Here is a 27,789-nt window from a genome sequence, read left to right as displayed (position 1 = left end):
TTGACACAACTGACCTGTGGCCCCTTGCACAGACAGCCTACCTCCAGACATCTCACAATACGAGAAAAACAAACCCCAATTTAATTAGGCCATTACCAGTCAGGTTTGCAGTTACTTATAGCTGGATACCTTCCTAACTTATACACATATGTATACATATATCTTTTGTTTTCTTAGAAAAGACAAGGAAAAGTCACAAACCTTACATCTTGCACATCTTGGCTGACTGCTGGAAACCAATTATTCACGTAAGAGTCCATTTCCATCCCTCTCAAAACATACACTTTTAGGAATATGGAAACTAACCTAAATAAGTTACAGAGTTTGGGCAAAATGTGTATTTATCCATTTCCCAGCCTCAAAATAAAACACTTGTCCCCTCCATTACACATGCTTCTTAAGTAATGCATATGTGTAAGAAGCATTTATATTCCATTGTTTTAGACTGTTAATGTCCTGAACATTTAGAAGGAATTTCTGTGATCTCTCTTCATCTCTGTAGTTGAAAAGAGAGGCAGCAATACTAAGCCTAATACATAAAAAAGATTCATTCAGTGGGTATACCTAGTCATACGAGAGAAAAAGAACTGAGATGTGTTATTGATGACGGTTTAAAAATTGGTTTAAAAACATAGGTATATAAAAAAGGCAGAAATGGTGTTTTGCATTTGATTTATACAGAAAGTTGATTTACTTCTCCTTTCTGAGTGTGCAAAAAGCAATAAATATTTATGTAACCAATTATTCCAGAATTATAAACAACTTCTAAAATATCCTAGAATGCTAGATATTGTCATTTGACAGGAGAAAGACCAGATCTTTTTCTAGCCTTATGCTAAAAAAAAGGCATATACATGCCACTACTTCATGTTGTTAATCTTTAATCTGATTCACAACTGAAAAGATCATGTGGTAGCTGCTTTTACACTATTTCATTCACAAAGAGAGATTATCCATTGAGCGAGCACATTATTTCCCCGGGGATTTCATAGACTCAATGAGCTAGACACATTTTTTTTCTTTCAGACGCCAAGCCATACAGAATATTTGCAGATATAATCTGAAAGGTATGCAACAGCAAATTAAGCCATACTCAGGCAATCCTTGGCATTATGGTTGCATTTTTGACAGACCTGACAGAGTCTGAAAGTTGAAAAAGCAATGTGAGTAAAGACAATGTTACAAAATGAAACATACCTTCGAGATAATTAGTGGTTCTCCGTGCTCCAGGCCACCAGCAAAGTAAAGCCCCAGGGAGCTCCTCCCTGCAGGAATGCTTCCAGATAAACGTACCTGCCCCTGAGGGTTGTGTTAAGGCTTAATGTGGCCGCAGTCTCATCGAAGTTGTCCGTGGTCTTCATCGTGCCCAACGCATGATCCCTCCAGTTAAATGTTAAATGCCTGAAGCCGATTCAGAGCAGTGCTTCTATTCATACCATCTGATCCCATCCTTCGTGATACTTGCCGGCCAAAAGCGAGGTTTGGAGAAACGAATTCTTTCAGATGTAAAATGTTCTTCTGAGCTTAACTCCAAGATGCTGAACCAGGAGGATTTTTCACTTCAACATTTCTGAATGTAAATTCTCCTCCTGGGATTCCGGGATCTCACTGAAGCCCCGCAGTGCTAGGTATCTCCCCACTCCGTTTGAAAACAAAACAAAACTTCTATGTCACTCTCAAAACTGCTTTTATTTCACACACACACACACACACACACACAAAACTTTTTTCTGTATATTTTACAGAGAAAATTAAAAGTTTCACAATATAGCAAGAGAATTGAAAACCTCAAACGAATACCGAATTTTTGATTGATTATCAACCCTTTCTTCCTCTCCAAGTGAAATTTACCATTACAATAGCCTCCCCTCTGCCCAGAAGTAGCTTTAAAAGAAAGCACTTACTATGCTTCTGCTTGCTTCAGAATTTTCTAATTTGTCCCAAAGAGACAGAGCAGCTGTGCTAAAACTCTTTGCTTATGTTTCTCAGCAAGAAGTTCATGGTTTGTTTCTTGCAAAAAAAAAAAAAAAAAAAGAAAAGAAAAAATAAAAGTTTTTGCAGGATGGAGAGAAAAATGAAAAAAAGCACGGTAAATTAATCCTCAGTGGAACAAAAATATCCAGGAGGTAGCTGAGTTTTTCTTTGGTATTTGCTGTGATGATCAGCTATTGCTGCTGTCACGGCAGCTACTTGCCTCCTCTGAGAAAAAGAGCAAGGAAGTGAGAGAAAATGGATTAAAGCAAGTAGAAGCACTGCAACCTTTCTGCACAGTGAGCACGGCTATGCAGAATTCAGTTCAGCAGAAAAACTCCACCAATCCTCGCAGGCTTGCAGCTGATAAAACGTAGGAACTTAGAAATACCATACAGATGGCTAATTACCAAGGAGTAACTACATAGAATAGCCTCCATCTTGTACCAATTAAAGCAAAATCCCTGGAGATGAGACACAGGCATTGGCGTTTTTTAAAACTCTGGGCGATTCTGCTGAGTAGCCACAGTAGGCACTTTGAGAAGCAGTGCCTTAAGCAGTTTCAGTAAACATAGAAGTGTTCAGGTGGTGGTATAAGGACGTTATTTTTGTTGTTGTTGTTAGAAGAAAACACCAAGTGTCCCATAGGACAAACTTCTCATCTTGAAATTTGACTCTCCAATCAAATTTCCACTTGTTTGACTCAAAACGGACAGGAAGTAGGCTTTCTTCTATATTTTCATTGTTATCCACTCGAAGACTGTTATCCAGTCTTTAAATGAAAAGGAATATACTTAATGTTATTCTAATTCTAGCTTATCAATAGAATTTTTAATAATGTTATATAAAATTTAACATTACTACCTTTTTTCTTTTAATTTTTTTTAAAGATTTTATTTAGGGGATCCCTGGGTGTCTCGGCGGTTTGGCGCCTGCCTTTGGCCCAGGGCGCGATCCTGGAGTCCCAGGATCGAGTACCGCGTTGGGCTCCCCGCATGGAGCCTGCTTCTCCCTCTGCCTGTGTCTCTGCCTCTCTCTCTCTGGTCTCTCATGAGTAAATAAATAAAATCTTAAAAAAAAAAAAGGTTACAGAGTTCAGTTTGGAAAGATGAAAGAGTTCTGGAGAGGGATAGTGGTGATGGTTATAAAACAATGTGAATGCCACTGAACTGTATACTTAAACATGGTTAAAGTGGGGTGCCTGGGTGGCTAAGTCAGTTGAGCATCTGACTCTGAGTCCCAGCTCAGGTCTTCATCTCAGGGTCATGAGTTTGAACCCCGTGTTGGGCTCCACATGTGGAACCTACTTTTAAAAAATAGCTAAAGTAGTAAATTTTATGTTATGCACATTTACCACAATAACAAACTTTTTAAAGTACTTATAAAAGGTAAAGATAAATTGTTAAATTGTTGTGCCCAAGATAGCGAATCCGAGAAACCACCAAGGAGCCGACGCCGATGCAAACACACGAGGGATGATTTACAAGCTCAAGCTTGGGTCCAAGTGTACCCGACACAGCGGAGCAGGGACTTGGACCCCGAGGTGGGTTTTAGCTTAGTTTTAAGGGCTGGTCTAGGGGGTCCTCCAGAAGGGGTGGAGGAATTTCTCAAGTTCTGTTTACATTCAGATATGGAGCTTTCAAGGGCGTTGAGCTCTGTTCTTATTCTAATAGGGGCTTCCTGCCCTTGGCTTGGGCTCTGTTTTTATTCTAATAGGGGCTTTCTAGGACATTAAGCTGTAAGCTGTTTTCTTCCTGTAACTGAAGTAAGGTAAAGTTCAGCTCTTATTCACAGGGGCCTGGGATGGCTGTACTTGTGCTAACACTGAACTTAAAGTGGAATGGCCTTAATTTTCTCGGCCTCCACAAGTATTGAAAGAGAGAGTGGGATCCCTGGGTGGCGCAACCGTTTGGCGCCTGCCTTTGGCCCAGGGCGCGATCCTGGAGACCCAGGATCGAATCCCACATCAGGCTCCCAGTGCATGGAGCCTGCTTCTCCCTCTGCCTGTGTCTCTGCCTCTCTCTCTCTCTCTCTGTGACTATCATAAAAAAAAAAAAAAAAAAAAAATTAAAAAAAAAAAAAAAAAAAAAAAAAAGAAAGAGAGAGTGATGAGGGCGCCTGAGTGGCTCAGTTGGTGGAGCATCTGACTCTTGGTTTCAGCTCAGGTCATGATCTCAGGGGCTTGGGATGAAGCCCGTGTTCAGGCTCCACACTCATTGGAGAATTGGGTTGTGATTCTCTCCCTCTCCCTTTGCCCCTCCCTCACTCGTTTTCTCTCTCTCTTCCAAATAATTTTTTTTTTTTTTTTTTAAAGAGAGAGTGACCACAAAATAACTTTCTGGATAGATGGAAATATTCTACATTTGATTAGAGAGCTAAATACTAGGTGTATACATTTCTCAAAAGTCATCAATCTGTACATTTAAAATGAATGAATTATGAATTATATTGTACATGAAGTTTACCTAAATAAAGTTTTTTTTTTAAGATTTTATTCATTTATTCATGAGAGACACACAGAGAGAGAGGCAGGGACATAGGCAGAGGGAGAAGCAGGCTTCATGCAGGGAGCCCGATGCAGAACTCGATCCCTAGCATCTGGAATCACACCTTGAGCTGAAGGCAGGCGCTAAACCACTGAGCCACCCAAGGATCTCGTCAATAAAGTTGTTTTAAAAAGATTATTTGAGAGAGATATTGAGTGCAGGGTGAGTGGTGCTAAAGTGAAAGGAGAAAGAGAATGCCCAGCAAACTCCCCACTGAGCACATCTGGCTCAATCCCAGGAATTTGAGATCATGACCTGACCTAAAATCAAGAGTCAGATGATCAATCGACAGGGCCACCCAGGCGCCCCTCAATAAACTTGATCTCAAAAACCTCAATCAACTCTACAGAGCAGAGACTTCCCTGCACTTAGGTTGGCATATGAAAGTCTTCTTTTACACTCGTTTCAAAAGAAAACCCCAAATTAGAAATTGTTCATCTTAGCTGATCCTGCTGGGAAATGTTCCTAGAAATTTATTCTCCTCTACTCCTGGGAAGAAGGTGAGTCTTCCCTCCCCCATTTAAATTTCCATCCATCCCATGCTCCCTTTTCGTTGCCTCCATAGCACTTAATCCCTTCTAATATGTTAACTAGGTCATCATGATTATTTATGACCCGTCTCTTGCAACTAGAATCTTGAGTTCCCTGCAGGCAGGGTTTCATCTATTTTGTTCCTGGTATATAGTTGGTGGGTTTTTTTTAAAAATATTTTTATTTTTATTTTATTTTTTAAAGATTTTATTTATTTATTCATGATAGTCACACAGAGAGAGACAGAGAGGCAGAGACACAGGCAGAAGGAGAAGCAGGCTCCATGTACCGGGAGCCAGACGTGGGATTCGATCCCGGGTCTCCAGGACCACGCCCTGGGCCAAAGGCAGGCGCCAAACCGCTGCGCCACCCAGGGATCCCTATAGTTGGTGTTTAATGTTTGCTGAGTGAATTCAAGCTTTCTTATTAAATATATTTCTTATATTCTTGGTGGAGAGAAGAATATCAGAACATTCTATGGTCTTTAACTATATGGTCTTTAATAATTTTTACCCTATCAACTTGTAAAAAAGTATTGGATATGATTTGCCATTTATTTCCTCTCCATTATATTTTGAGTCACTTCTTTGTGTCCACATTGTACCAGGCACTGGGGAAATATGGCTGTCAGATAAGACTTACTATAGGAAATCTTAAACCTATAGTCAGAAAGGGAAAATACCCTAAAAATCCAGGCTACTCTACAATTCTGGTCTAGCATTGCATTTAGTTTTGAAGAGATTTGGCAAAAATCTTTAAGTTCAAAATCATAAAGGAAACACAAAAGTAAAAAAAAAAATTCTATAATCTATATCTTTTTATCTATCACTTATTTACAAAACTGTGATTTATGAAACGAACTTTTTTTGTAAATTTTTTTATTGGAGTTCAATTTGCCAACATATAGTATAACACCCAGTGCTCATCCCATCAAGTGCACCCCCCAGTGCCCATCACCCAGTCACCCTGTCCACCTCCCCTTCCACCACCCCTTGCTCCTTTCCCCGAGTTAGGAGTCTCTCATGTTCTGTCACCCTCTCTGATATTTCCCACTCATTTTCTCTCCTTTCTTCTATAAACCCTTTCACTATTTTTTATATTCCCCATATGAATAAAACCATATGATGATTGTCCCTCTCCGATTGACTTATTTCACTCAGCATAATACCCTCCAGTTCCATCCACGTCAAAGCAAATGGTGGGTATCTGTAGTTTCTAATGGCTGAGGAATATTCTATTGTATACATAGACCACATCTTCTTTAACCATTCATCTTTCAGTGGACACTGAGGCTCCTTCCACAGTTTGGCTATTGTGGACATTGCTGCCATAAACATCGGGGTGCAGGTGTCCTGGTGTTTCACTGCCTCTGTATCTTTGGGGTAAATCCCCAACAGTGCAATTGCTGGGTCGTAGGGCAGGTCTATTTTTAACTCTTTGAGGAACCTCCACACAGTTTTCCAGAGTGGCTGCACCAGGTCACATTCCCACCAACAGTGCAAGAGGGTTCCCTTTTCTCCGCATCCTCTCCAACATTTGTGGTTTCCTGCCTTGTTAATTTTCCCCATTCTCACTGGTGTGAGGTGGTATCTCACTGTGGTTTTGATTTGCATTTCCCTGATGGCAAGTGATGCTGAGCATTTTCTCATGTGCTTGTTGGCCATGTCTATGTCTTCCTCTGTGAGATTTCTGTTCATGTCTTTTGCCCATTTCATGATTGGATTGTTTGTTTCTTTGGTGTTGACTTTAATAAGTTCTTTATAGATCTTGGAAACTAGCCCTTTATCTGATAGGTCATTTACAAATATCTTCTCCCATTCTGTAGGTTGTCTTTGAGTTTTGTTGACTGTTTCTTTTGCTATGCAGAAGCTTTTTATCTTGATTAAGTCCCAATAGTTCATTTTTGCTTTTGTTTCCCTTGACTTCATAGATGTGTCTTGCAAGAAGTTGCTGTGGCCAACTTCAAAAAGGGTGTTTCCTGTATTCTCTAGGATTTTGGATTCTTCTCTTACATTTAGATCTTTCATCCATTTTGAGTTTGCAAGATCTTTTTTTACTAAGCAAATCATGAATTAAATTTTAAGTGACCCTACAAGTGTGTCATGATTCTGATATATGAAGTGCTTTTCTGGTACAATTTTAATAAATGCTTTTGTATTAAGATAAAGTTCTTTGGTTTTAAAGAATTATAGTTCTTTTTTTTATTAGTTAAAAAAAATGGTTTGCAGCAATGTCTATACCTAACATTTGGCAGATGAAAATACTAATGCTCTAAAAGGTTAAATGGCTTGCCCACGGTTATATAGTCAGTGTCAAAGCTCAGACCAGATCTGGGTTCCTTATTTCTGAACCACCCTTGAATCAACCCACCCTTCTTAAATGGACCTCATAAAAGCCAGCAGCCATTTGTATTGACACCAATAAGGATGATACTGGCTCCTTGAAGGCAGAAACTGGAGCTTCTTTATAACCACTTCTCCCCACCCAATGCCCAGCACAGAATCTGGTCCAGAGTAGGAGCCAATGATGGAGGACAAATAAATAACAACCCTGAACCTAGACATAGACTCTTACCAAAGAGTTCTTGGTGGCGTAGTCCCTAAGTGTCTAGAACCCCAATGTTCTCCTGTTGGCCCACTCTGCTCAGGCCTCACTGGCCGTTTGCTTCATTCTCAAATACACCAACCATGTACTTGGTGTACATATGGCTCCTCCCTCCAGTCCTATGGGTCTCTGTTTAATGTCATTTTAACAATGAGGCTTTCTCAGAGGACACTATGAAATGGCATCTGATAAAATAACATTTTTGACTTTTCATGTTTGGAGGCCCTGCTTCTGGATTCTCAGGGAAGCTATACTTTAACATTTACCAAGGTGAAAAATGACTCAGCAAAATTTCAAAACATGGGCTCTATTTTTGCCCCATGCTACACATTGTACATCTGTTTCATTAAAATATAACTGAAAAGGAACATTCCAAATGTAAAGATAGAAAAAAGAAAAAAGCCATTCTTTAATCATAAGATTAAAGTCATACCGCCTTGCACATACTAAACACATAAGAGAAAGCCTGTAACTTTCTGGAATGTCCTTCGTCATGATGATTTGCAACTCTTTATGTGGAAAAAAAAAAGCTGTATATAACTATCAAGCATTCTTTCCCCAGTGCACTCTTCTTTATGAGGATGGTGTATCTCCCAGGCAGCTGTGTCCTAACTTGAACTTGAATAAAACTCTTTTCCTTTCTCTTTATAATTAAAAAAAAAAAAAAAAAAAAGACTTGTTCATTTAGTGTTGACTCACCCCACACTCCCTAATTTCCTTACCCCGTCTCCATAACACTTACCATCATCAGACATATTTGAACTTGTCCCTTTGTGCATTGTTCATCTTCCTCTACAAGAACATAAACTCTATGAAGATAGAGAATTGATCTGGTTCATGGCTCTATTTTCAACACCTTCACATGGCATGTGACAGGTACTTTATAAATAAATGTGAAATGACTGAGTGAATGAGGAAAACTGGACCCCTTCATGTGGAGGCCGAGAAAAATCAAGGCCATTCCACCTCAAGTTTATTTTTATTTTATTTTATTTTTTTCCACCACAAGTTTAGCATTAGCACAAGTGCAGCCATCTTAGGCCCCTGTGAATAAGAGCTGAACTTTACGGGAAAAACTGCAGAATGTCCTCAATGTCCTTGGCAGGTAATCCCATATGAGAAAGACAACAGAGGGGATCCCTGGGTGGCGCAGCGGTTTGGCGCCTGCCTTTGGCCCAGGGCGCGATCCTGGAGACCCGGGATCGAGTCCCACGTCGGGCTCCCGGTGCATGGAGCCTGCTTCTCCCTGTGTCTCTGCCTCTCTCTCTCACTCTCTGTGACTATGATAAATAAATAAAAATTAAAAAAAAAAAAGAAAGATACGTTAAAAAAAAAAAAAAAAAAACAGACAACAGAGCCCACACTGGTGGTAGAAAGCCCCATATTAGAATGAGAACAGAGCTCAACGCCCTTGAAAGCCCCATATCAAAATGTAAACAGAACTTGAGAAATTCCTCCACCCCTTCTGAAAATCCCCTAGACCAGCCTATAAAACACCCAGCTGTAACCCACCTCGGGGTCCAAGTCCCTGCTCCACTGTGTCGGGTGTACTTGGACCCAAGTTCGAGCTTGTAAATCAACCCTCGTGCGCTTGCATCGGTGTCGGCTCCTTGGTGGCTTCGGTGGCTTCTCAGATTCGCAATCTTGGGCACAACACTTCACATCTTTACATTCTCTATCTCAACAGCTCAGAAACTCTTTTTAATTCAATATACAAAAATATTGAGAAGTAAAACTGCAAGACACTTCCAAACGCAAAGAACTGCGTAAGAAAATTCAGGGCGCGTAATTTCATACAACATGTGAAAATACATGGAAATATAAATATAAAATAGTTTTAAGTTTATTTATTTATTTATTTTAGTAATCTCTATATCCAACGTGAGGTTCGAACTCATGGCACCGAGATCAAGATCGAGTCCCGCATCCGGCTCCCTGCATGGATGGAGCCTGCTGCTCCCTCGGCCTGTGTCTCTGCCTCTCTCTGTGTCTCATGAATAAATAAATAGAATCTTTAAAAAATTTAAATAAAATCCGTGATTACATTAAGGAATGCGGCATTTATCAACGTTTCCGATCAGTTTAGACTCAGAAAGTTAATCTGCCATTGGCGTGTGCGCCGCGGCTGCTGATGCTGCATGTGTCACCCTCGGGCCTTCCTGGAGTCCCCCCCCCCCCCCGCCTTGGGCGCTAATTCGGGCGGCCGCAGCGGGTCGGTGTCATGGACCATCTGACCTGATAAACTGTCTGTTGGAGAGGACAACCGAGCGCAACCGAGAGCGCGGCGCGGGGAGCAGCTGTCGGGGGCCGAGTCCGCGGTCCGGGCGCGCCTGGACCCGCCAGGCCTTGGACACAGCGGACCAGCACGAAGGCAGAGCTGCGCCGGGTGGAGGGCGACGGGCCACGCGCCACGATCTGGCCGGGCCTCGGGCGTCCCGGAGACAGGGCTCGGCGCGGGTCGCACGGGTCCGGGAAGGTTCCCCGCGGGACGACCGCGGCACCGCTGGGGCGCAGCACGCGGACACCCGGTGACGGCGGAGTGAGGAAGCGACAGGCCTCGACGGACGCGACGCCCGGGCGCCCGACGCGGGGTCGCCCCTGGGTGACGTAGGCAGCGGCCGCGGCCAGGGCTCGGGCGCCGGCGTCTACGTCAGTTGCCCGCGACGGCGTCCGGGAGGCGGAGTCGGGCGGGAGGAGCCGCCACGTCACACCGCGGTGGCCAACGGCTGCCCGGGCCGGGTGGGGCAGGCGGAGGCCGCAGGGCGAGCGCCGCGAGGCCGGGTCAGCGCGTCGCGCCGCCGCCGCCGCCGAGGAGGAGGAGGAGGAGCCGCCGAGGAGGAGGAGGAGGAGGAGCCGCCGCCGAGGAGGAGGAGGAGGAGGAGGAGGAGGAGGAGGAGGAGCCGCCCCTCCCCCCCCCCCGCCGGGACGCGCCAGGTTTCTTAGGATGCGGCGCCGCTCGCAGGTACAGGGGCGGGGCTCGGCGCGGAGACCGGGTGAGGGGCGGGTCGCGCGCGCTCCTGAGGACCGCAGCGGCGCCTCTTCATTTCTGGAACCTTCCGGACCTTCCCGTTTATTTCGCACGTGGCAGATGCCCAACAAGTCGTTTCTTTCGCAGAAGGGACAGCTGCCGTGTTCGGGGATCGCAGGACTTCCGGGGACAGCGGCTGGGACTCGGACCGAAGGACCCTCCGCAAAGCATTCCCCTTTTGGGAGGGTAATAACTGCGATGCTGTCCCAACAGGAGCGCTTCTTGTTCCTACGCCGCCTCCCATGCACAGGGGGGTGGGTTAGGGAAGCCGTGGACAGTCACCAACCTGTCGTCCAAAACGAGATTGTCGTAGATGTGCGTAGGGACAAAAAAAAAAAAAAAAAAAAAAAAGATGTGCGTAGGGACTCTTTCAGCTGGAGCCCTTTCTGCAAGTGACCTTAAGAATCGGGCTATGCAAAAAATTAAAAAAAAAAAAAAAAAAAAAGTATCTGGCTATGCAAAAAATAAAAAATAAAAAAAAAAAGAATCGGGCTATGCAAAAAATTAAAAAAAAAAAAAAAAAGATTCTGGCTATGCCCTATTATGAGCATCAGTCAGAAACAGGGAGTCCAGCCTTTTCCATAAAATTTTGTTCCAGGTCAGCACTCAGGCCGTTCCAGGATTTGTTCTTGCATCTTGGTGTACTGTAAGGTCAGGGGAAAATAGAAGAAAAATGAGGCCTGTTGTTATTTCTCGGGATCTTTTTGTTTTTGTTTTTGACTAGGCAACCACTTCTTGCTTTCTCTATCAGCTGATGATTCAGGAAAGAAAGGGCCAGTGCCTACCAGGCATCCCAGAGACTAGCTAGGTAGGCAGGACTGTTTCTGTGTGTTAGTCGCCTGTGTGTGTGTGGGGGGGGGGGGAGTGGTGGGAGAGACCTGGTCCTCCCACCTCCGGAGCATATTGTTTTTAATCTTACACAGTCATCTATTTGTGTTGTGGGTAAAATGTTTTTTTTATGCCATAGAGATACTATGATACTCTCCAAATAAATTGAGGGCAGAAATGGACAATTTATTTGGTGTGTGCACAGTCCTTATTAATGTGTTTGACAAAGAAGACTTGGTGTTGTCTAGTACGTTAGAATCACTCACTTTAAAACTGCACACTTAATGAAATCAGGCCTCTGTGAACCACATATTCCCAAACCAGGTGACCCCAAATTATATGGTATAGTAGTTTGAATAAGAGCTACCCAAAAACATGAGGTCGCAATCCCTGGTACCTGTAAACGTTATAAGGAAAAAAGGGTCTTTACATACATGATGAAGTCAAAGATCTTGAAATGGTGAAATTATTTTGGATTATCTGGGTGGACTTTCAATGTAACACAAGTGTTCTCCTAAGAGACAGAGAGAGGAGATTTGATACAGACAGTCAGAAGGGGAGAATGCAGTACCACAGAGGCAGAGATCCAAGTGATGAGGCCATAAATCAATAAATAATGCTGGCGTCCGACAGACACTCAAAGAGGCAAGGAATAGATTCTTTTCTAGAGCCTGCAGTGAGAGCACAGCCCTGCCAACAACCCCAATTTCAATCCTGTGGGACTGCTTTTGGACTTCTGGCCTCCAGAACCGTGAGAGGATAAATGGCCCTTATTTTAAGCCACCAAGCTTGTGGTAATTTGTTACAGCCACTGCAGGAAGCTAATCCATATGTTAATTGTTATAAATCACATGGAATCAGTCCTATATTGGTGTATATTTTAAAGCTCCCCAGCTGGGACAGTGACAGGTCTGTAGTAGTGGAGACCACTAAATAGTTTCCTGAACCCTGTAAATCTCAAGGAAAAGACTTCCATAAAGAATTTGGTCAGAAGTGAAAATAAGGGATCCCTGGGTGGCACAGCGGTTTGGCACCTGCCTTTGTCCCAGGGCACGATCCAGGAGACCCGGGATCGAGTCCCACGTCGGGCTCCCGGTGCATGGAGCCTGCTTCTCCCTCTGCCTATGTCTCTGCCTCTCTCTCTCTCTCTCTCTCTCTGTGACTATCATAAATAAAAAATAAATAAATAAAAATAAAATAAAGAAGTGAAAATAAATTAGGTGCATAGGAAAGAACTAGTCTAACGCTGAAAGCAATTTTCAGACTTTTATTTGTATTTCTATTAATATGTCACTGTATTTGCTCTGGTTAAGGGAATAAAGGTGAGTTAATCTTGGTCCTTATCTAATATGTTATTGGGTATCCATTATATGTATATTAAATTAGAGTTTTGAACATCTGAGGATTGAGGTCCAAGCTTGGAGAAAGTAGGCAATACAGAAGTGCTTCCATGAGTGGGGATGTTAAAATCTGGCCAAAAGCAACCTCTGGTGAACACACTTGAATGAACACACTTTGGAATTTTCATGGTGCAGGAAAAAAACAGTGTTCAGGTTTAACTGGCTGACTTCTAGGACCCAGGCAGCTAATATGCACCCCCCCACACACTCTTACTCCACAAAACATGACAACAGTGTACATGCAAAGAATAGTCAATCAGCTTTTTTTCTGAACTGCTTTTCTGAGGTCTAATTTATATACCATAACATTCACTGGTTTTAAGTGTAAAATCTAGTGCTTTTTTAAAAAAAATGTATTCATGATAGACATAGAGAGAGAGAGAGGCAGAGACACAGGCAGAGGGAGAAGCAGGCTCCACGCTGGGAGCCCGACACGGGACTCGATCCCGGGACCCTAGGATCGCGCCCTGGGCCAAAGGTAAGTGCCAAACCGCTGAGCCACCCAGGGATTCCCTAAAATCTAGTGCTTTTTAGTAAATGTACAGAGTTGCGCAATTATTACAATCCAGTTTTAGAAAATGTCCATCACCCCAAAAAAGAGCCTTTGTACCCACTTGCAGTCAGTCCCCATTCCCAAACCCAGCACCAACCCACTTTTGACCCCTGGCCCACTCTAGAGTTAGCTGTTGTCCTTTTGCTGGGCTACTCCAATGGCCTCCTAACTGGCCTCTACTTCAGCTCAGTATATATTTCACTTGACTGCTAGAGAATCATATGCCCCCTATTAAAATCCTCCAGTGGTTTTCCATTGCAATTAGAATAAACCCCAAAGTCCTTGTCAAGGTACTATGAGCTCTACCCCCTGCCAACCTCCCCAACACTTTCTCAGGAAAATTTAGGAAAGAAACTGGCAATAAGTGCCCCTTTGGGCACGATAAACAACTGTTTGTAAGCAGGTCTCCTACCTTCCCTTGTCTATGTGGCAGCCTCACTGCTTCCTTTCTGTGGTCAGCAAACACTGCTGTTCATCCCAAGACCTTTGTATGTGGTATTTCCTCTTAGGAGCTTCCTCCCTTCTCTGTGGGGGTGACTCTTTTTTCACATTCAGCTCACATGTCACCTCCTCAGAAAGGTCTTCTCTGACCTGCCCTAACTAAAGTAGCCTCAGCTCCATCTCTCTGTATACCACTCTCTGTGGTAGTTTCTGCATTGCACCCAATCCCTCCCCAAAATTATATTTTTTATTTGTTTCCTTAGTGTCTTTCTTTTCCCACTAGATTATAAGATCTGTGAGGGAAGAAATTTGATCAGTCTTGATCTTAGCTTTATCTCTAGTATTTACAAAAGCACTATTCATAGCAGCCCTACATTGTAAGCTATCAGAATCCCAGTAGTGGTAAGTCATAATTACTGAATGTTTACTATGTACCAGCCAGGCCCTTTGCCGAATGCTTTGTATGCATGAATGATTGAAGCTTATTACTTTTGATGTGGGAACAGTAAGGAGAGCATGCCTTCCAAATATAGTCCCCTCTAGTAAATTATTTTATTCAGAGGCATTGGGCAGTTTTCTTTCCCTTAATTATTGAACATTGATTTTCAATGTTCATTGTCACCAGCAATATAGTATTGAACCTCTTCTTCCATAGCCCTAAAAACTGAACTGCAGGTTTTTGCTAAGAAGGAGAGAAAGAACTAAAAAAGAGTATAAATAAAAGCGGAATTCTGAAAGAGCAGGATACCCTCAGGACATAGCAGGTAGACTCCAGTTGAGAATGTGTCAGGGGAAAAGCAGGAGATGAAGCTGGGAGGTTGATTAGGTCAGATCCTAAAGGGCTTTGGGTGCCAGTTTTAGTTCAGATTTTAGTCTTTGAACACAATATGGCAAAAGAGTCTGATTTTAAAGGAAACTCTTTTTTTTTTTTTTTTATTTATGATAGTCACAGAGAGAGAGAGAGAGGCAGAGACACAGGCAGAAGGACAAGCAGGCTCCGTGCACCGGGAGCCCGATGTGGGATTCGATCTCGGGTCTCCAGGATCGCGCCCTGGGCCAAAGACAGGCGCTAAACCGCTGCGCCACCCAGGGATCCCTAAAGGAAACTCTTAAAGATTGTAAGAAACAGACGCTAGAAAGGTCACTTTGAAGTATTTTGTAATAGGTCTGGCAAGAGCTGATTAAAGCATGAAAGAATAGAAGTAAAACTAAATTTCATATTCTAGCACTGTTTCCTTGTGACTTAAGATCTTCTAGTCTAATGCTCTGCTCTTGAGAGGACACCCAGTGGCAGTTGTCATCCCAGCAAATGCTCATCCCCTCTCAGCTTGAACACCTCACAAGGAAGTTCTCCACGTATATATTCAAGGTGCTCTAGCTTTTAGAAAGTATGTCTCCACCCTGAACTAGCACCTACCTCTGTTCATTAAGCCTAATCCTGCACTTAGGATATTGTCATTTATTTTTCCAACATGGCAATTGCTCACTCAGATTGCACTAAGATATGCCCAAAATCCTGGTTGGTTGTAATCTCAGCTCCACTGCTTAAAATTTATAGGTCTATTTCTGACTCACCAGATGGGAATTCTGCTTAGCAACTTTTGTAACCAAGCTCTAGAACTGTTGCCTGGTCAAAGCATCTCCAAACATTGAAAAGCAATTTAAATGGTTAGAAGACATTCAGGTGGTCTATTTAAGTCAATTTGGACTATATCTAGAAAGATCTGGTCTGGAAAGATCTGGGCAAGTGGCTTACTTGATGTGTTATCTTAATAATGCCAGTGAGATCTGTACCATCAGAATTAGCATTGGACCAATAGGGAGTATACACTTAGACATGTTCTGTTGTACAAACATAGCCTAGGTAAGTGTCATAGGCTATTAATTTAAATATACTTTCATATGCAAGATAAGCACAAAGGAAAAAGAACTTAAAGGTTTTGTGGTGATGGTTGTGTGTGTGTTAGGTGTTGTCAGGATCTTAGGTGATGAAAATGAACTTGTGGATTGAACTTTTAAAAATAATAAGTTTTAGGTAATGAAGTATGGCTATCTGTTAATACACAGATTTTAAAATATTTTCTTTTTCAGGTGTTAATAGGATAAGTGAAAATAAGAATTTCCATATATTAAGGTATCTCTTGTTTTACTTTGGATTATATTTAAGAATTGTGAACATATAAAACCAATATACTGATTTATTATATTTATGCCTACCTATATCTTATTTATTTTAGAGCCTGAAGCCTTGAGCTTGATGAAGGCCTTGGCTGGAATTTCTAAGATAATAAAGCTACAAGGGCTTTCTCTCTGTGGTTTTCAAACCCTGTTCAGCAGAGCATCTGCATTCCATAAAGGTGTCTCTGAGGCAGAGGGGAGGGTGTGTGGTTGGGACTCTGACAATTTAGAGAAAGGCCTCCTCTGCTTAAAAAAAAGTTTGGAAGATACAACTGCATTTTCATTTAGTAATGGTGGAAATTGAGGCTCAGAGATAGGAAAAGATTTGCTCCTCCTCTCGGGTAACCAATGACAGAATTAAGTTTCCTGGTTTTAAATCTTGTCCTCCTTTCATGCTGCCTCTTTACAAGACAGTATTATGTACTAGAGAAATATATCTTAAATAGCGTACTTCTGTATTAGAGGATAATAGTATCTGTGTTTATTCAATGCTGTTTAAACCTATGTTCTTTGGGGATCCCTGGGTGGCGCAGCGGTTTTGCGCCTGCCTTTGGCCCAGGACGCGATCCTGGAGACCCTGGATCGAATCCCACGTCAGGCTCCCGGTACATGGAGCCTGCTTCTCCCTCTGCCTATGTCTCTGCATCTCTCTCTCTCTCTCTCTGTGTGAGTATCATAAATAAATAAAAATTAAAAGAAAAAAAAAACCTATGTTCTTTGATGTTAGTGGACTTATATGAAACTTAATAGCTTCTTTCTTGATGAATAGAAAGATATAGCCGTTTATGACAGGAAAGTGAGTTAGTATACGCTGCCTAAATTATAAAGACAGTATTGTTGATGTATTACTACACTATTATGGGATACCATTTGCATAGGGATTGCTGCAAGTACTATATAGTAAGACTGCCCGTGAGTTATTCTTTTAGGTGCACGCTCTTTATCTCCATCTTTTAGTATTAAAGAGGTTAAATAGTGTTCTCACACTCACAAAGCCAGTAGATCACAGAGCTAGGATTTGAACCCTGATAGTCAAGGAACAAGAACTAGAGAGAAAGAATGTGATTGAGAAAGCAAGCATTAAGAGCAATGTGGAGTTAATGAGCACTTAACAGTAACTCAGGCAGTGAAGGCAGTGTTTTTTTTTTGTTTGTTTTTTTAAGATTTTATTTATCCATGAGAATACAGAGAGAGAGAGAGATTGAGAGAGAGAGGCAGGCTCCATGCAGGGAACCTGACATGGGACTCGATCCTGAGTCTCCAGGATCACACCCTGGGCTGAAGGCTGCGCTAAACAGCTGAGCCACCCAGGCTGCCCCTAAGGCAGTGTTTGGCATTAACTGTTCTTATTGCATTTCTGAGATTGCACTAGCCTAAGTATGTTGTATTTGAATCAGTCTTGGGGGTGCCTTAGAATTTCCTAAGGAAAACAAACCCTTCAGACTTGTTCTTTGAGAGGCGCGGTTAGTACTTGGATGGGAGAGTATGGACCAATTTTATAAAATTTCCAGTCTCAGGCTTCGTGGAAAGTAGGATGGGTTCAGCATCCTAAGGACTTAAATCATCAGTTGATATATGTAGGAATCCTCCACAAAAGTCTTTTCATGGTCTGTGGTTTCTAAGGCCTTTTCTACAACACTCCAATTGGATAATCATAGTAGAATCCTTTCTTAGCTGTTACTTGTCAGAAATTTAAGGCTTTTTTCAATGTGAACCTGTTCATAATTTTAAATATAGCAGAATTGTTCAAAATAAGTGTTGGGCATACCTGAAGAGGCCAAGATCTCAGCTTTGTACTATACCCAGAGATTTAATCAAACACATGTAAGTCCACGTTATTATCCCCAAATCAACAAAATACAATTTCATGTCTTACTGTGGCAAAAAAAAAAAAAAAAAAGTTTCTTTTGCCAGAAATCTTTAATATTTTAGTAATCTTTATGCCTGGAAATAGGAATAATGTTTCAATTCTTAATGTCATGGAAGTAGAGAAATACTGAGTGATTTGACCAAATTGAGGATATGGTTAGTCTAATACTTTTTAAAAGGCAGATTTCATAACTGGTAGCATTGGCAAATGGAAGTACTAAACATCTTTATTTTTTTTATTTTTTATTTTTTTAACTAAACATCTTTAAAAATAAATGTTTATTTAAAAATTCTTGTTTAAGTAAATAAATCTATGCTGTCTTCCTTAAACTATCAGTTTTCTTTTTTTTTAAACTTTTTTTTTTAATATTTTTTATTTATTTATGGTAGTCACAGAGAGAGAGAGAGAGAGAGAGAGAGAGAGAGAGGCAGAGACATAGGCAGAGGGAGAAGCAGGCTCCATGCACCAGGAGCCCGACGTGGGATTCGATCCTGGGTCTCCAGGATCGCGCCCTGGGCCAAAGGCAGACGCTAAACCGCTGCGCCACCCAGGGATCCCTTTCTTTTCTTTTTTTAAACTGTTAATTTTCTAAGAAAAAAATTTCCTTCTGAAGGGCTGCCACCTATCATGGTATACTGAATTAATGAGTTTATTACATTCATCATCTTATCCAAAATAAACAAACTTGGGTTTTTGTTTTGTTTGTTTTTTTAAGATTTGTTCATTTTAGAGAGAACACGCAAGTTGGGGGTGGGGGGACAGAGGGAGAAAATCTTCAAGCAGACTCCCCACTGAGCTTGGAGCCCAAGATGAGCTGATCCCAGGACTAATGAGATCTTGACTTCAGCTGAAACCAAGAGTCAGATGTTTAACTGACTGAGCCACCCAAGTGCCCCCGTACATGTTGTTTTTTTTAATCAGAATATTCTAAAGTCAAACCTCCTCCTTTCTTTTCTCTTCTCCAACTCTTAGTTTCAGTTCTACTTACCTTACTCGTAGGTTCTATTTCCTGCTTGACACCAAAAACATTGGTATCTAGGAGAGTGGATCAGTGTGTAACTTCCCAACCGTGTCCTGCTCATGTCCTGCTCATTCCTTCATATTCTTGATCTGTCTGTATTTTATAATATTAACATTACTCAGTAATTTGAATTTTCTTAGTATCTTTCATCATCCTAAAGAATCCTCAAATGCATCATTTTAGTATGTAAGTTATATAGCAAACATTCGTGATAAGACTTTTTTTTTGTTTTTTGTTTTTTGATAAGACTTGTTTAAATGAGGGCCTCCCTCCCCCACTCCCATACCAATTTCTTCTATTTAGAACATCTGAGTTGCCTAGCAATCCTAACATTACATTTATTCTAATTCTTTATGAAATGTCTCCCTAGCTACTACTTATTTCTTAAAAATGGTAGTATGAGATACATTAAGGTAGAATTTATCTAACTGTAGTTTTGACAGATGGCACCTCATTAATCAAAAGGGAAAAACTGTGAGTGAAATAAAAAGGAATTCTGTTCAATAAAAATTCTCTTTAGCTTACAAAGTTTTACAAAAAATGCTTATAATCATGAATTACTGTAAAAATGATAAGCATTTTGACCTTCCTTTTTTTTTTTTTTATCACTTCAATGGTCCCTGCCTGTATTTATTTGCTTTTTTAAAAAAGAATCAGGATTCTGATTCATTACTTTGATTTACTGTATTTCTGTTCTCTACTTCATTAATTTCTGTTTATATCTTTATTATTTCCTATGATATGCTTTCTTTTGTTTTACTTTTTCTTCTTTTTGTCATAGAAATTTAGCTCATTCTCTCATTTTTGTTGAAACAGGTGTTTAAGGCCAGGAATTTCTTTTTTTACACCACTTTACTGTCTCTCAGATTCTCGTGTACTGTGTTCATTGTCATTATTTTACGAAAATTCTTTAATTTTCCTTTATATTCCCTTTATCACACAGTTGTTTAATAGTTCTTTGAATTTCCAGGTGGAAAGGCCTTTTTGCTTTGGGGTTTTACTTTTCATTTCTAGTTTTATGACATTGTGAACAGAAAATGTTTGTAATATTTTTACTTTATGGAAACCTGCTGATTATTTTAAGATTATTTATTAGAGAGAGAGAGAGAGAGAGCATAGGGTGTGGTGGCAGAAGCAGGAGAGGGAGAGAGAATCTCAAGCAGACACCACACTGAGCCCAGAGCCTGACATGGGGCTCCGTCTCACAACTCTGAGATTATGCCCTGAGCCAAAACCAAGAGTCCCACACTTGACTGAATGAGCCACCAAGGTGCCTTGGAACCTGCTAATCTTTTATTTTTGCCCTAGAATATGATTGGTTTTGTGTCAGTGTTCCTTACATGTGTGCTTGAGAGGAAGGTATATGCTCTATTATCAAAGTCTTGTGTTTGATGTATATTGAAAAAGTCTACCTCAGTGATTTCATCTAAATTTTTTATATCCTTATGTTCTGTCAGCGTGACCTATCTCATACTGAGCAGCCTGTTAAAGTCTTATCATCACTGTGTTTCTGATTCTTACTGTATCTCCTGTAATGTATATTTTATCTAAGGTGGGTGCTGTGTTATATGGCACAAGATCAGAAGTACTGGATCTTTATTGTGGATTGTGGCTTTTCACTTTAAATGCCGTTTGTTTTATTTAATTCTCTGCCTTGAAGACTTACCTGGTCTGGCATCAGGATTTTTTTTTTTTTTTTTTAATTTTTATTCATTTATGATAGTCACAGAGAGAGAGAGAGAGAGAGAGAGAGAGAGGCAGAGGGAGAAGCAGGCTCCATGCACCGGGAGCCCGACGTGGGATTCGATCCTGGGTCTCCAGGATCGCGCCCTGGGCCAAAGGCAGGCGCTAAACCGCTGCGCCACCCAGGGATCCCTGGCATCAGGATTTTAACCATTGCTCTCTTACTGTGTTCATTCTGGCAAATTTTTGTCTATCACTTTTTTTGCAGTCTTTTTGAATCAGTGCCTTTAAGTGTCCTTTTGTATAGAGTATAGAATTGAAATTTTTAACAGCCAATTTGAAAATCCTTTTCTTTGAATAAGCAGGTTAAGTCCTGTCACATTCAGTATTTGGTCTAAATTCTGTCACATTATTCTCACATCATCTTCTGGTGATATGATTACTATATATTATATTTACTATTTTTTTGTGTGTGTTTCTTCTCTTTCTTTAAAAAAACTTCTTTGTGGGATCCCTGGGTGGCGCAGCGGTTTGGCGCCTGCCTTTGGCCCAGGGCGTGATCCCGGAGACCCGGGATCGAATCCCACGTCGGGCTCCCGGTGCATGGAGCCTGCTTCTCCCTCTGCCTGTGTCTCTGTCTCTCTCTCTCTCTCTGTGACTATCATAAATAAATAAATAAATAAATAAATAAATAAATAAATAAATAAATAAATAAATAAATAAATAAATAAAAAAAAAACAAAAAACAAAAAACTTCTTTGTCAGGGCACCTGAGTGGCTTACGTGGTTAAGCATCTGACTCTTGATTTCAGCTCAGGTCTTGATCTCAGGGTTGTGAGATTAAACCCTCTGTCAAGCTCCACATGGAACCAGTTTAAGATTCTCTTTCTCCCTCTCCCTCTCCTCCCTGCTCTCTCTCTCTCTCTAGGAAAAAAAATTTTTTTTGTCACTTAAGAAGGTTTGTATTTTTATTCTAGTGCTTACCTTTGCATTAGTGCTTTTTGTAGTACTCCTACAGACTGTTTATATTCTTAACTCTTTGCTTTCTGTCAGTTTTAAATGATACTTTTTGACAACCAGTGGTCTTATACTTTCCCCCTTTTTGTCATTTATTTTCCCATTTTGAGTTACATTTGTATTTCTTTTTCACACACATAATATTTATATGTTATTTCTCAATGCCTTTACCCCTCCTATGTTTTAGTCTCAACTTTACAGCTGAATAGGTCATGTGCATCAGCAGACCTTTTGCACGCTTTCCTCAGTCATGGTGTTTTGATTTTTTTTAATGCTCATTTTTGTCCTAAGTTTTATTTTGGAAAATACAAGGCCTATAGAAAAAACAAAAAAATTTCACCAGTTGTTCACACTTTGCCATACTTGCCAGCCATCTTCTGCTTGGATAAAGCCTCACCTCCTCTAGAAGATTCTTCAGAAGGGGCACATATATACAGTGTTATGGCACTTTCAAAACTTTTTTTATGGCTTTGACTCTTTTTTTAAAGATCTTACTTATTAGAGAGAGTGCTCATGTGCACATGAGCAGGTTTTGGGGTGAGGACATGGCAGAGGGAGAGGGAGAAGCTGAGTGCAGAGCCCAATACCAGCTGGATCCCAGGACCCTGAGATCATGACCTGACCAGAAGTCAGATGCTTAATTGACTGAACTACGCAGAGGGAGCTTTAACTCTTTTGAAAATCTTGGCTGGATATAGGGTCCTTGGTTTGTGTGCTCTTTCCTTGTGTTTCCTTAAAATTCTGCTCTACTATTGCCTTGCTTTGCATGTTATTTTTAAAAAATATTTTATTTATTTATTCATGACAGACACAGAGAGAGAGAGAGGCAGAGACATAGGCAGAGGGAGAAGCAGGCTCCACGCAGGGAGCCATATCTTTAAAATCTTTTTTTTTTTTGTTTTGTTTTGTTTTGTTTTGTTTTGTTTTGTTTTCATATCTTTAAAATCTTAATGTAGTTTTATTAAGATATGTTTCAGAGTTGATCATTCTTCGTCGCTATTCCCTAGTATTAAAAATGTGTAGATTCATGGCTTCCTTTATTTCTAGGAAACTTTCTTGGATTATAGTTTTATTTTTTTTTATTTTTTTATTTTTTTAAAAGCTTCCTCCTTTTTTTTTTTTTTAAGATTTTATTTATTTATTCATAGACACAGAGAGAGAGAGAGAGGCAGAGACACAGGCAGAGGGAGAAGCAGGCTCCACGCAGGGAGCCCCATGTGGGACTCGATCCTGGGTCTCCAGGATCACACCCCAGGCTGCAGGTAGCGCCAAACCGCTGCGCCACCGGGGCTGCCCCGGATTATAGTTTTATTTATTTTTTTTTTTAAATTTTTATTTATTTATAATAGTCACAGAGAGACAGAGAGAGAGAGGCAGAGACATAGGCAGAGGGAGAAGCAGGCTCCATGCACCGGGAGCCTGATGTGGGATTTGATCCCGGGTCTCCAGGATCGCGCCCTGGGCCAAAGGCAGGCGCCAAACCGCTGCGCCACCCAGGGATCCCCGGATTATAGTTTTAAATAATAGTTTTGTTTCACTGTTTTGACTTCTTTTCTTCAGGGACACCAGTGATGGCCAACCTCTTTTGCCTGTCTCCCATTTCTTTCACTTCCTCTTTCAGCCTTTTCTCTTCTGTTTTTCTGATTTTCTTCAGGATCTTGATTAAGTCTTCATTACAGTCTGTTCTCTCATGTGTACTCTGTCATTGGGCTTCATTTCTGATATGATATGGTCGGTCGTTTCCTTCTCTTTCTTTCCTGACCTCAGCCAACTCTCCTTTCATTCCTTCCCTCCTATTTGCTTGCTTGGTTTATGTGTTTCTTGGTTTTACATTTCTGATTCAAGGGTGATTTTTCACATTCTCAGGTACTTGTTTGGGAACACCTAGTTCAGCTTGCAGTGTTATATTAGTTTTCTTCAACTTCATGTTTGAAAAGATTTTATTCACATTTTCTGACATTTTATAATAGTTTTGTGTAGTTGTGGTCTGCTTTTTTTATTTTTTTTTTATTTTATTTTTTATTTTTATTTTTTTGGTCTGCTTTTTATCTATTCCTAGTCACTTCGTGGATAGAATTCTTGTTCTGAGATTTCCCTCTTTCATGTGGTTTCCATTACACTTGGCAATAGAAGAATGGGAGAGATACAAGGAGGGTTGGTCTATCTTGCTTCTTTTGTTATGCTGGTGCCTGAATTTTCCCTCCTCTCTCCTTTCCCTGTGCGATAATCTCTTCTTCAAAAACACTGCTTCCCTGAAGCTGCTACTTCTCGTCCCCCGCCCCCACTTTCAAGCTGGTACTAGGGAGCCAGGGCTGTGGACTACCTAGTTGCAACCTGAACCTAACATCTTGGCTTTTCCTGTTCACTTTCAGGGGTGCATATGTCTGTGCTTCCTCCAGCCTTCTGCTCCCTTTCAGTTTCCCAGCCTCTCCATCCATTCTCTACACGTATGTGCCCGCAGGGCTGATAGATAGACGGTGGGAACAGTTTTGGAAAGCGCTTTCCCTCTGTTAGCAAGTAATTTGAAGGTTGTAGTACTCTGTCATCTAGGGAGGCTGAAGGCATAGAACCCATGTGCTTTTATTCATTTGTTCTCCTTGTTGATTTTATAGTTATTTTCAGAGGATGAGGGGGAGATTTGAAATCAGGCCACCACCATTGTTCTCCAAACCCAGAACGCTTCTTGGCCTAATCTAAAATTATGAGCACTGTTTGAACTTTTATTAATGATTTCCACTTTGCTGATTTATGGGGTTTTTAAAAATTAGTTTGTGACTTTTAATGAAGATATTTTCTACCGTTATTTGACAATGTAACCTTATGAGAGGGACTTAAGAAAAAACTTTGCCCTTTGAAGCCGAGTACTAATCATAAACCTAATTAAAATACTAGTTTTTAATTTTCAGGTTGTCTTTAATAAGCTACTTAGACATGAAAAAGCAACAATTTTTTGCAATCAGATTATATTCACTTATTAATTTATGTAGTGATAAAATATTTCTGCATAAATATTTTCCTGGTGAAGAGTTATTACTAAATTTGAAATATGAACAAAGTCAGTTCCTCTTCTGTGAATTTTGTTCTCATAATACCTTATTAATAAAGATCAAATCCCTGTCTTCTAGAGATAAGAACTTAAAGAACCAAACAGGGAAGCACTCCTATTTCAAGATCTCTAAGAAGAGGTAGCAATAATTAATATGGAACAAAAAGCTGGTGAACCAAATAATGAAGATCTTTTATCAAGTAGTGGTATCACATCCAATGGAGGTGCGTATTCTTTATCAAATAAAATGGGGGGGGGGATTGGAATTAAGCAGCCCTTATTTTTTTTTTTTTAATTTATTTATGATAGTCACAGAGAGAGAGAGAGAGAGAGAGAGAGAGAGGCAGAGACACAGGCAGAGGGAGAAGCAGGCTCCATGCACCGAGAGCCCGATGTGGGATTCGATCCCGGGTCTCCAGGATCACGCCCTGGGCCAAAGGCAGGCGCTAACCTGCAAGCAGCCCTTATAATATTCATCCAGGCTGCTGTTTTTTAGTATGTTTTGGTTTTAACTGTGCAGGGTACTGATGGTGGTCATGAAGGTTTATTGTTTAAAATTCTACTTTTTTTTTTTTTTTTAATTCTACTTTTTGAGGAAGAAAATGTTTAGTCCTTTAAAATACCCTATTTTTAAGCAAATTTTACATTATTTTTTTTTTGGTTTAAAAATGGTTTCCATGTTGAGGAATTTCAACATGCTCCATGTTTCCCTAATGCCTTCTCTTCCCTGGTCCACTTGAAGCCAGATTTCCCTATCATTTTGACTCCTTTTCCCTCCCCACCCCCATCCAGTTGGGCATGCTCCTTCCTGTCTAGGCAGTGGCTTCCCTCTCCATCACCTGAGCCAAAGGCAGGCGCTTAACTGACAGAGCCACCCAGGTGCCCCACTTTTTGTGATTTTAAACATTTATATGGCTTAGACCCACACCTGGAGATTCTGATTCACTAGGTCTGGAATGGGGCTTAGGCACCACCGGATTTTTTTTTTTTTTTTTTTTTAAGATCCCCAGGTAATCCTGATTTCAAATAAGGGTTGAAAACAACTGCTCTGGATTCTGCCATTCTAATTGACTCTTAAATTAAAACCTCTTCTTATCCTCACTTTCTGTTTCATATATTTTTTTTTCTGTTTCGTATTATTATTTCAGTTAATCACTTGCCAATCTCTTAAACGTCCTTTTTCTCTTATTATTCTGTTACACTTATAGGAAAACCCCCATCTTTATCAGGCTGACCACCTTCTCCATTTTTGTACTGGGCTTCTGGACGCTTCTGCTAGAGAAAATATACAAATTGTGGATTTTCCACCAGTTTGCCACTTCACAGTCTCCCATCTCTGCTGTATCCATGACACTGCTAGAGGAGACTTCTCATGATCTTAGGCATTTCTCTCCCATTTCCCATAATACTTATTTCAAAATTATGCCATTCTCATGTCCCATGCCCTGCCCCCTTCTTTCTCACTCTCAAATAACATCATTTCCTAATTTCCAGAGACATTGGATGCCCTTAGGCTGGTACTCTCTTACCTTCTCATGCCCTGCTCCAAAACCCACCATTTTTCATAATCTGTGCCTGCATTCTTTCATAGCTCCGTGTAAGAGTCAGCTTTTTAATTTGCTACCCATGACCTAATTCCTCTGCCCACTGTCACCACGTTCACTGCTTCAGAGATTTGGCTCCACAGATTATCCCCACTCACTCTGTTAGCTTCAGTCTCTTCTCGCCATTTGCACTTACCCATCTATGTAAAAATGCTAAATCTCTTCCACCCTCAAAACACTACAGATACAACAAACCAGAAAAACAAAAAATAAAACTTTTTCCTCAGCCTGTCCTCCTCTATCTCTTGTTTACTTCATAGCTGTGGCTTCTGAAAGACAATTTTGTATTCAGTGTCTTTACATCTCCACTGTCCATTGGTTCTGCAAACTACTGCCTTCTGGCTTTTGAACCCAGTACTCAAATGAAAGCACTTTGACAATGTGACTAAATTTTCCCTTTTTTGCTAAATTCTGTGACCTATACCTGGACCCCAACATTTTGTTTTGAAATTTTTTAAGCTGTTGAAAAATTGAAAAAAATAGTACATTGAATGCCGTAGCGGTTGTCAACATGTTTATCATATTTGATTTATTTGTGTACCTACAATTTATATTTCACTTACCTGAAATTGAAGTCATCACGATTCTTGTCTCAAAATCTGAACATGCGGGATCCCTGGGTGGCGCAGCGGTTTGGCGTCTGCCTTTGGCCCAGGGCGCGGTCCTGGAGACCCGGGATCGAATCCCACATCGGGCTCCCGGTGCATGGAGCCTGCTTCTCCCTCTGCCTGTGTCTCTGCCTCTCTCTCTCTCTCTCTCTCTGTGACTATCATAAACAAATAAAAAAAAAATTAAAAATTAAAAAAAAAAAAAATTAAAAAAAAAATCTGAACATGCATCTCCTTAGATAAGGATGATTTCCTATATCACCACATTAAAATAAGAAAATCACTATCAAATGCAATGTCACCTTCTTTGTATTAATATTAAAATTTACTTAGTTGTCAGTATATAAAAAGTCTTCATTAGTTTTTTTAATGTAATCAAAGTTCATGATTTATATTTGGTGGTGGTTCTCTTCATCCTTGCTCCTTTGTTGTTGTTTCTTATGGCATAGGCTTTAAGAATTCAGACCAGTTGTATTATAGGATATCCGACATTCTAGATTTTTGATTGTTTCTCATGTTTAGATTCAGACTTGTTTCTCATGTTTAGATTCAGATTAAACTCATTTGGCAAGAGTTTGTGAATATCCTAGTACTAAGTAACTTTTTTTCCAGTGCTTTTAGTATCTATTGAAGAGCCTTGCTCAAATTAATGATTACATTGTTGATCTTCTAATTTTACTGTAGTTATTAGCTGGCATTCCTCAGGCAAGAAGAACTTTCCTTTAATTATTATCACTATGGATCCATAGATAGTTCTTTAGTTCAAAGTGCTATAATGCTTTGCTGCCACTAGTGTTTTTAATACTCAACTGTATCACATTTGGCCAGTCCTTTTATTTATTTTTTTTTAATTTTTATTT

General features: G+C 40.6%; 1 protein-coding gene and 1 long non-coding RNA gene across 25 annotated transcripts in view; one reads left to right on the top strand and one right to left on the bottom strand.

Moving 5' to 3' along the window:
- CCDC158 (coiled-coil domain containing 158) overlaps nucleotides 1–27,789 on the top strand; it is a 127,413-nt gene that overhangs the window by 13,421 nt on the left and 86,203 nt on the right. For 13 of the 22 annotated variants that reach the window (XR_012023570.1, XR_012023573.1, XR_012023572.1 and 10 more), the window contains exons 3-4: nucleotides 15,994–16,036; nucleotides 24,797–24,941. Coding sequence is in view for 18 of the 22 variants with exons in the window: in XM_072810829.1 (XP_072666930.1) it covers nucleotides 24,872–24,941 (70 nt within the window). In the remaining 4 variants the exon portion in view is untranslated. Of the gene's footprint in view, nucleotides 1–10,416; nucleotides 10,615–10,678; nucleotides 10,867–11,122; nucleotides 11,489–15,993; nucleotides 16,037–19,325; nucleotides 19,446–24,796; nucleotides 24,942–27,789 lie in introns of those variants that run through there. The other 9 variants (XM_072810824.1, XM_072810816.1, XM_072810828.1 and 6 more) reach the window with 8 other exon arrangements.
- LOC140624028 (uncharacterized) lies at nucleotides 1,664–26,930 on the bottom strand. 3 transcript variants are annotated; one of them, XR_012023574.1, is made up of 4 exons: nucleotides 26,885–26,930; nucleotides 18,939–19,064; nucleotides 11,943–12,022; nucleotides 11,037–11,324 (listed from the first exon to the last, which is right to left on the bottom strand). It is a non-coding gene; the product is annotated as an uncharacterized lncRNA (long non-coding RNA). The 3 variants fall into 3 exon arrangements; XR_012023576.1 differs by lacking the exons at nucleotides 11,037–11,324; nucleotides 11,943–12,022 and adding an exon at nucleotides 1,664–2,743; XR_012023575.1 differs by lacking the exon at nucleotides 11,943–12,022.

This window comes from Canis lupus, chromosome 33 (genome assembly GCF_048164855.1).
Source record: "Canis lupus baileyi chromosome 33, mCanLup2.hap1, whole genome shotgun sequence".
NCBI lineage: Eukaryota > Metazoa > Chordata > Mammalia > Carnivora > Canidae > Canis > Canis lupus.
This window is presented reverse-complemented; position numbering and strand designations above follow the sequence as displayed.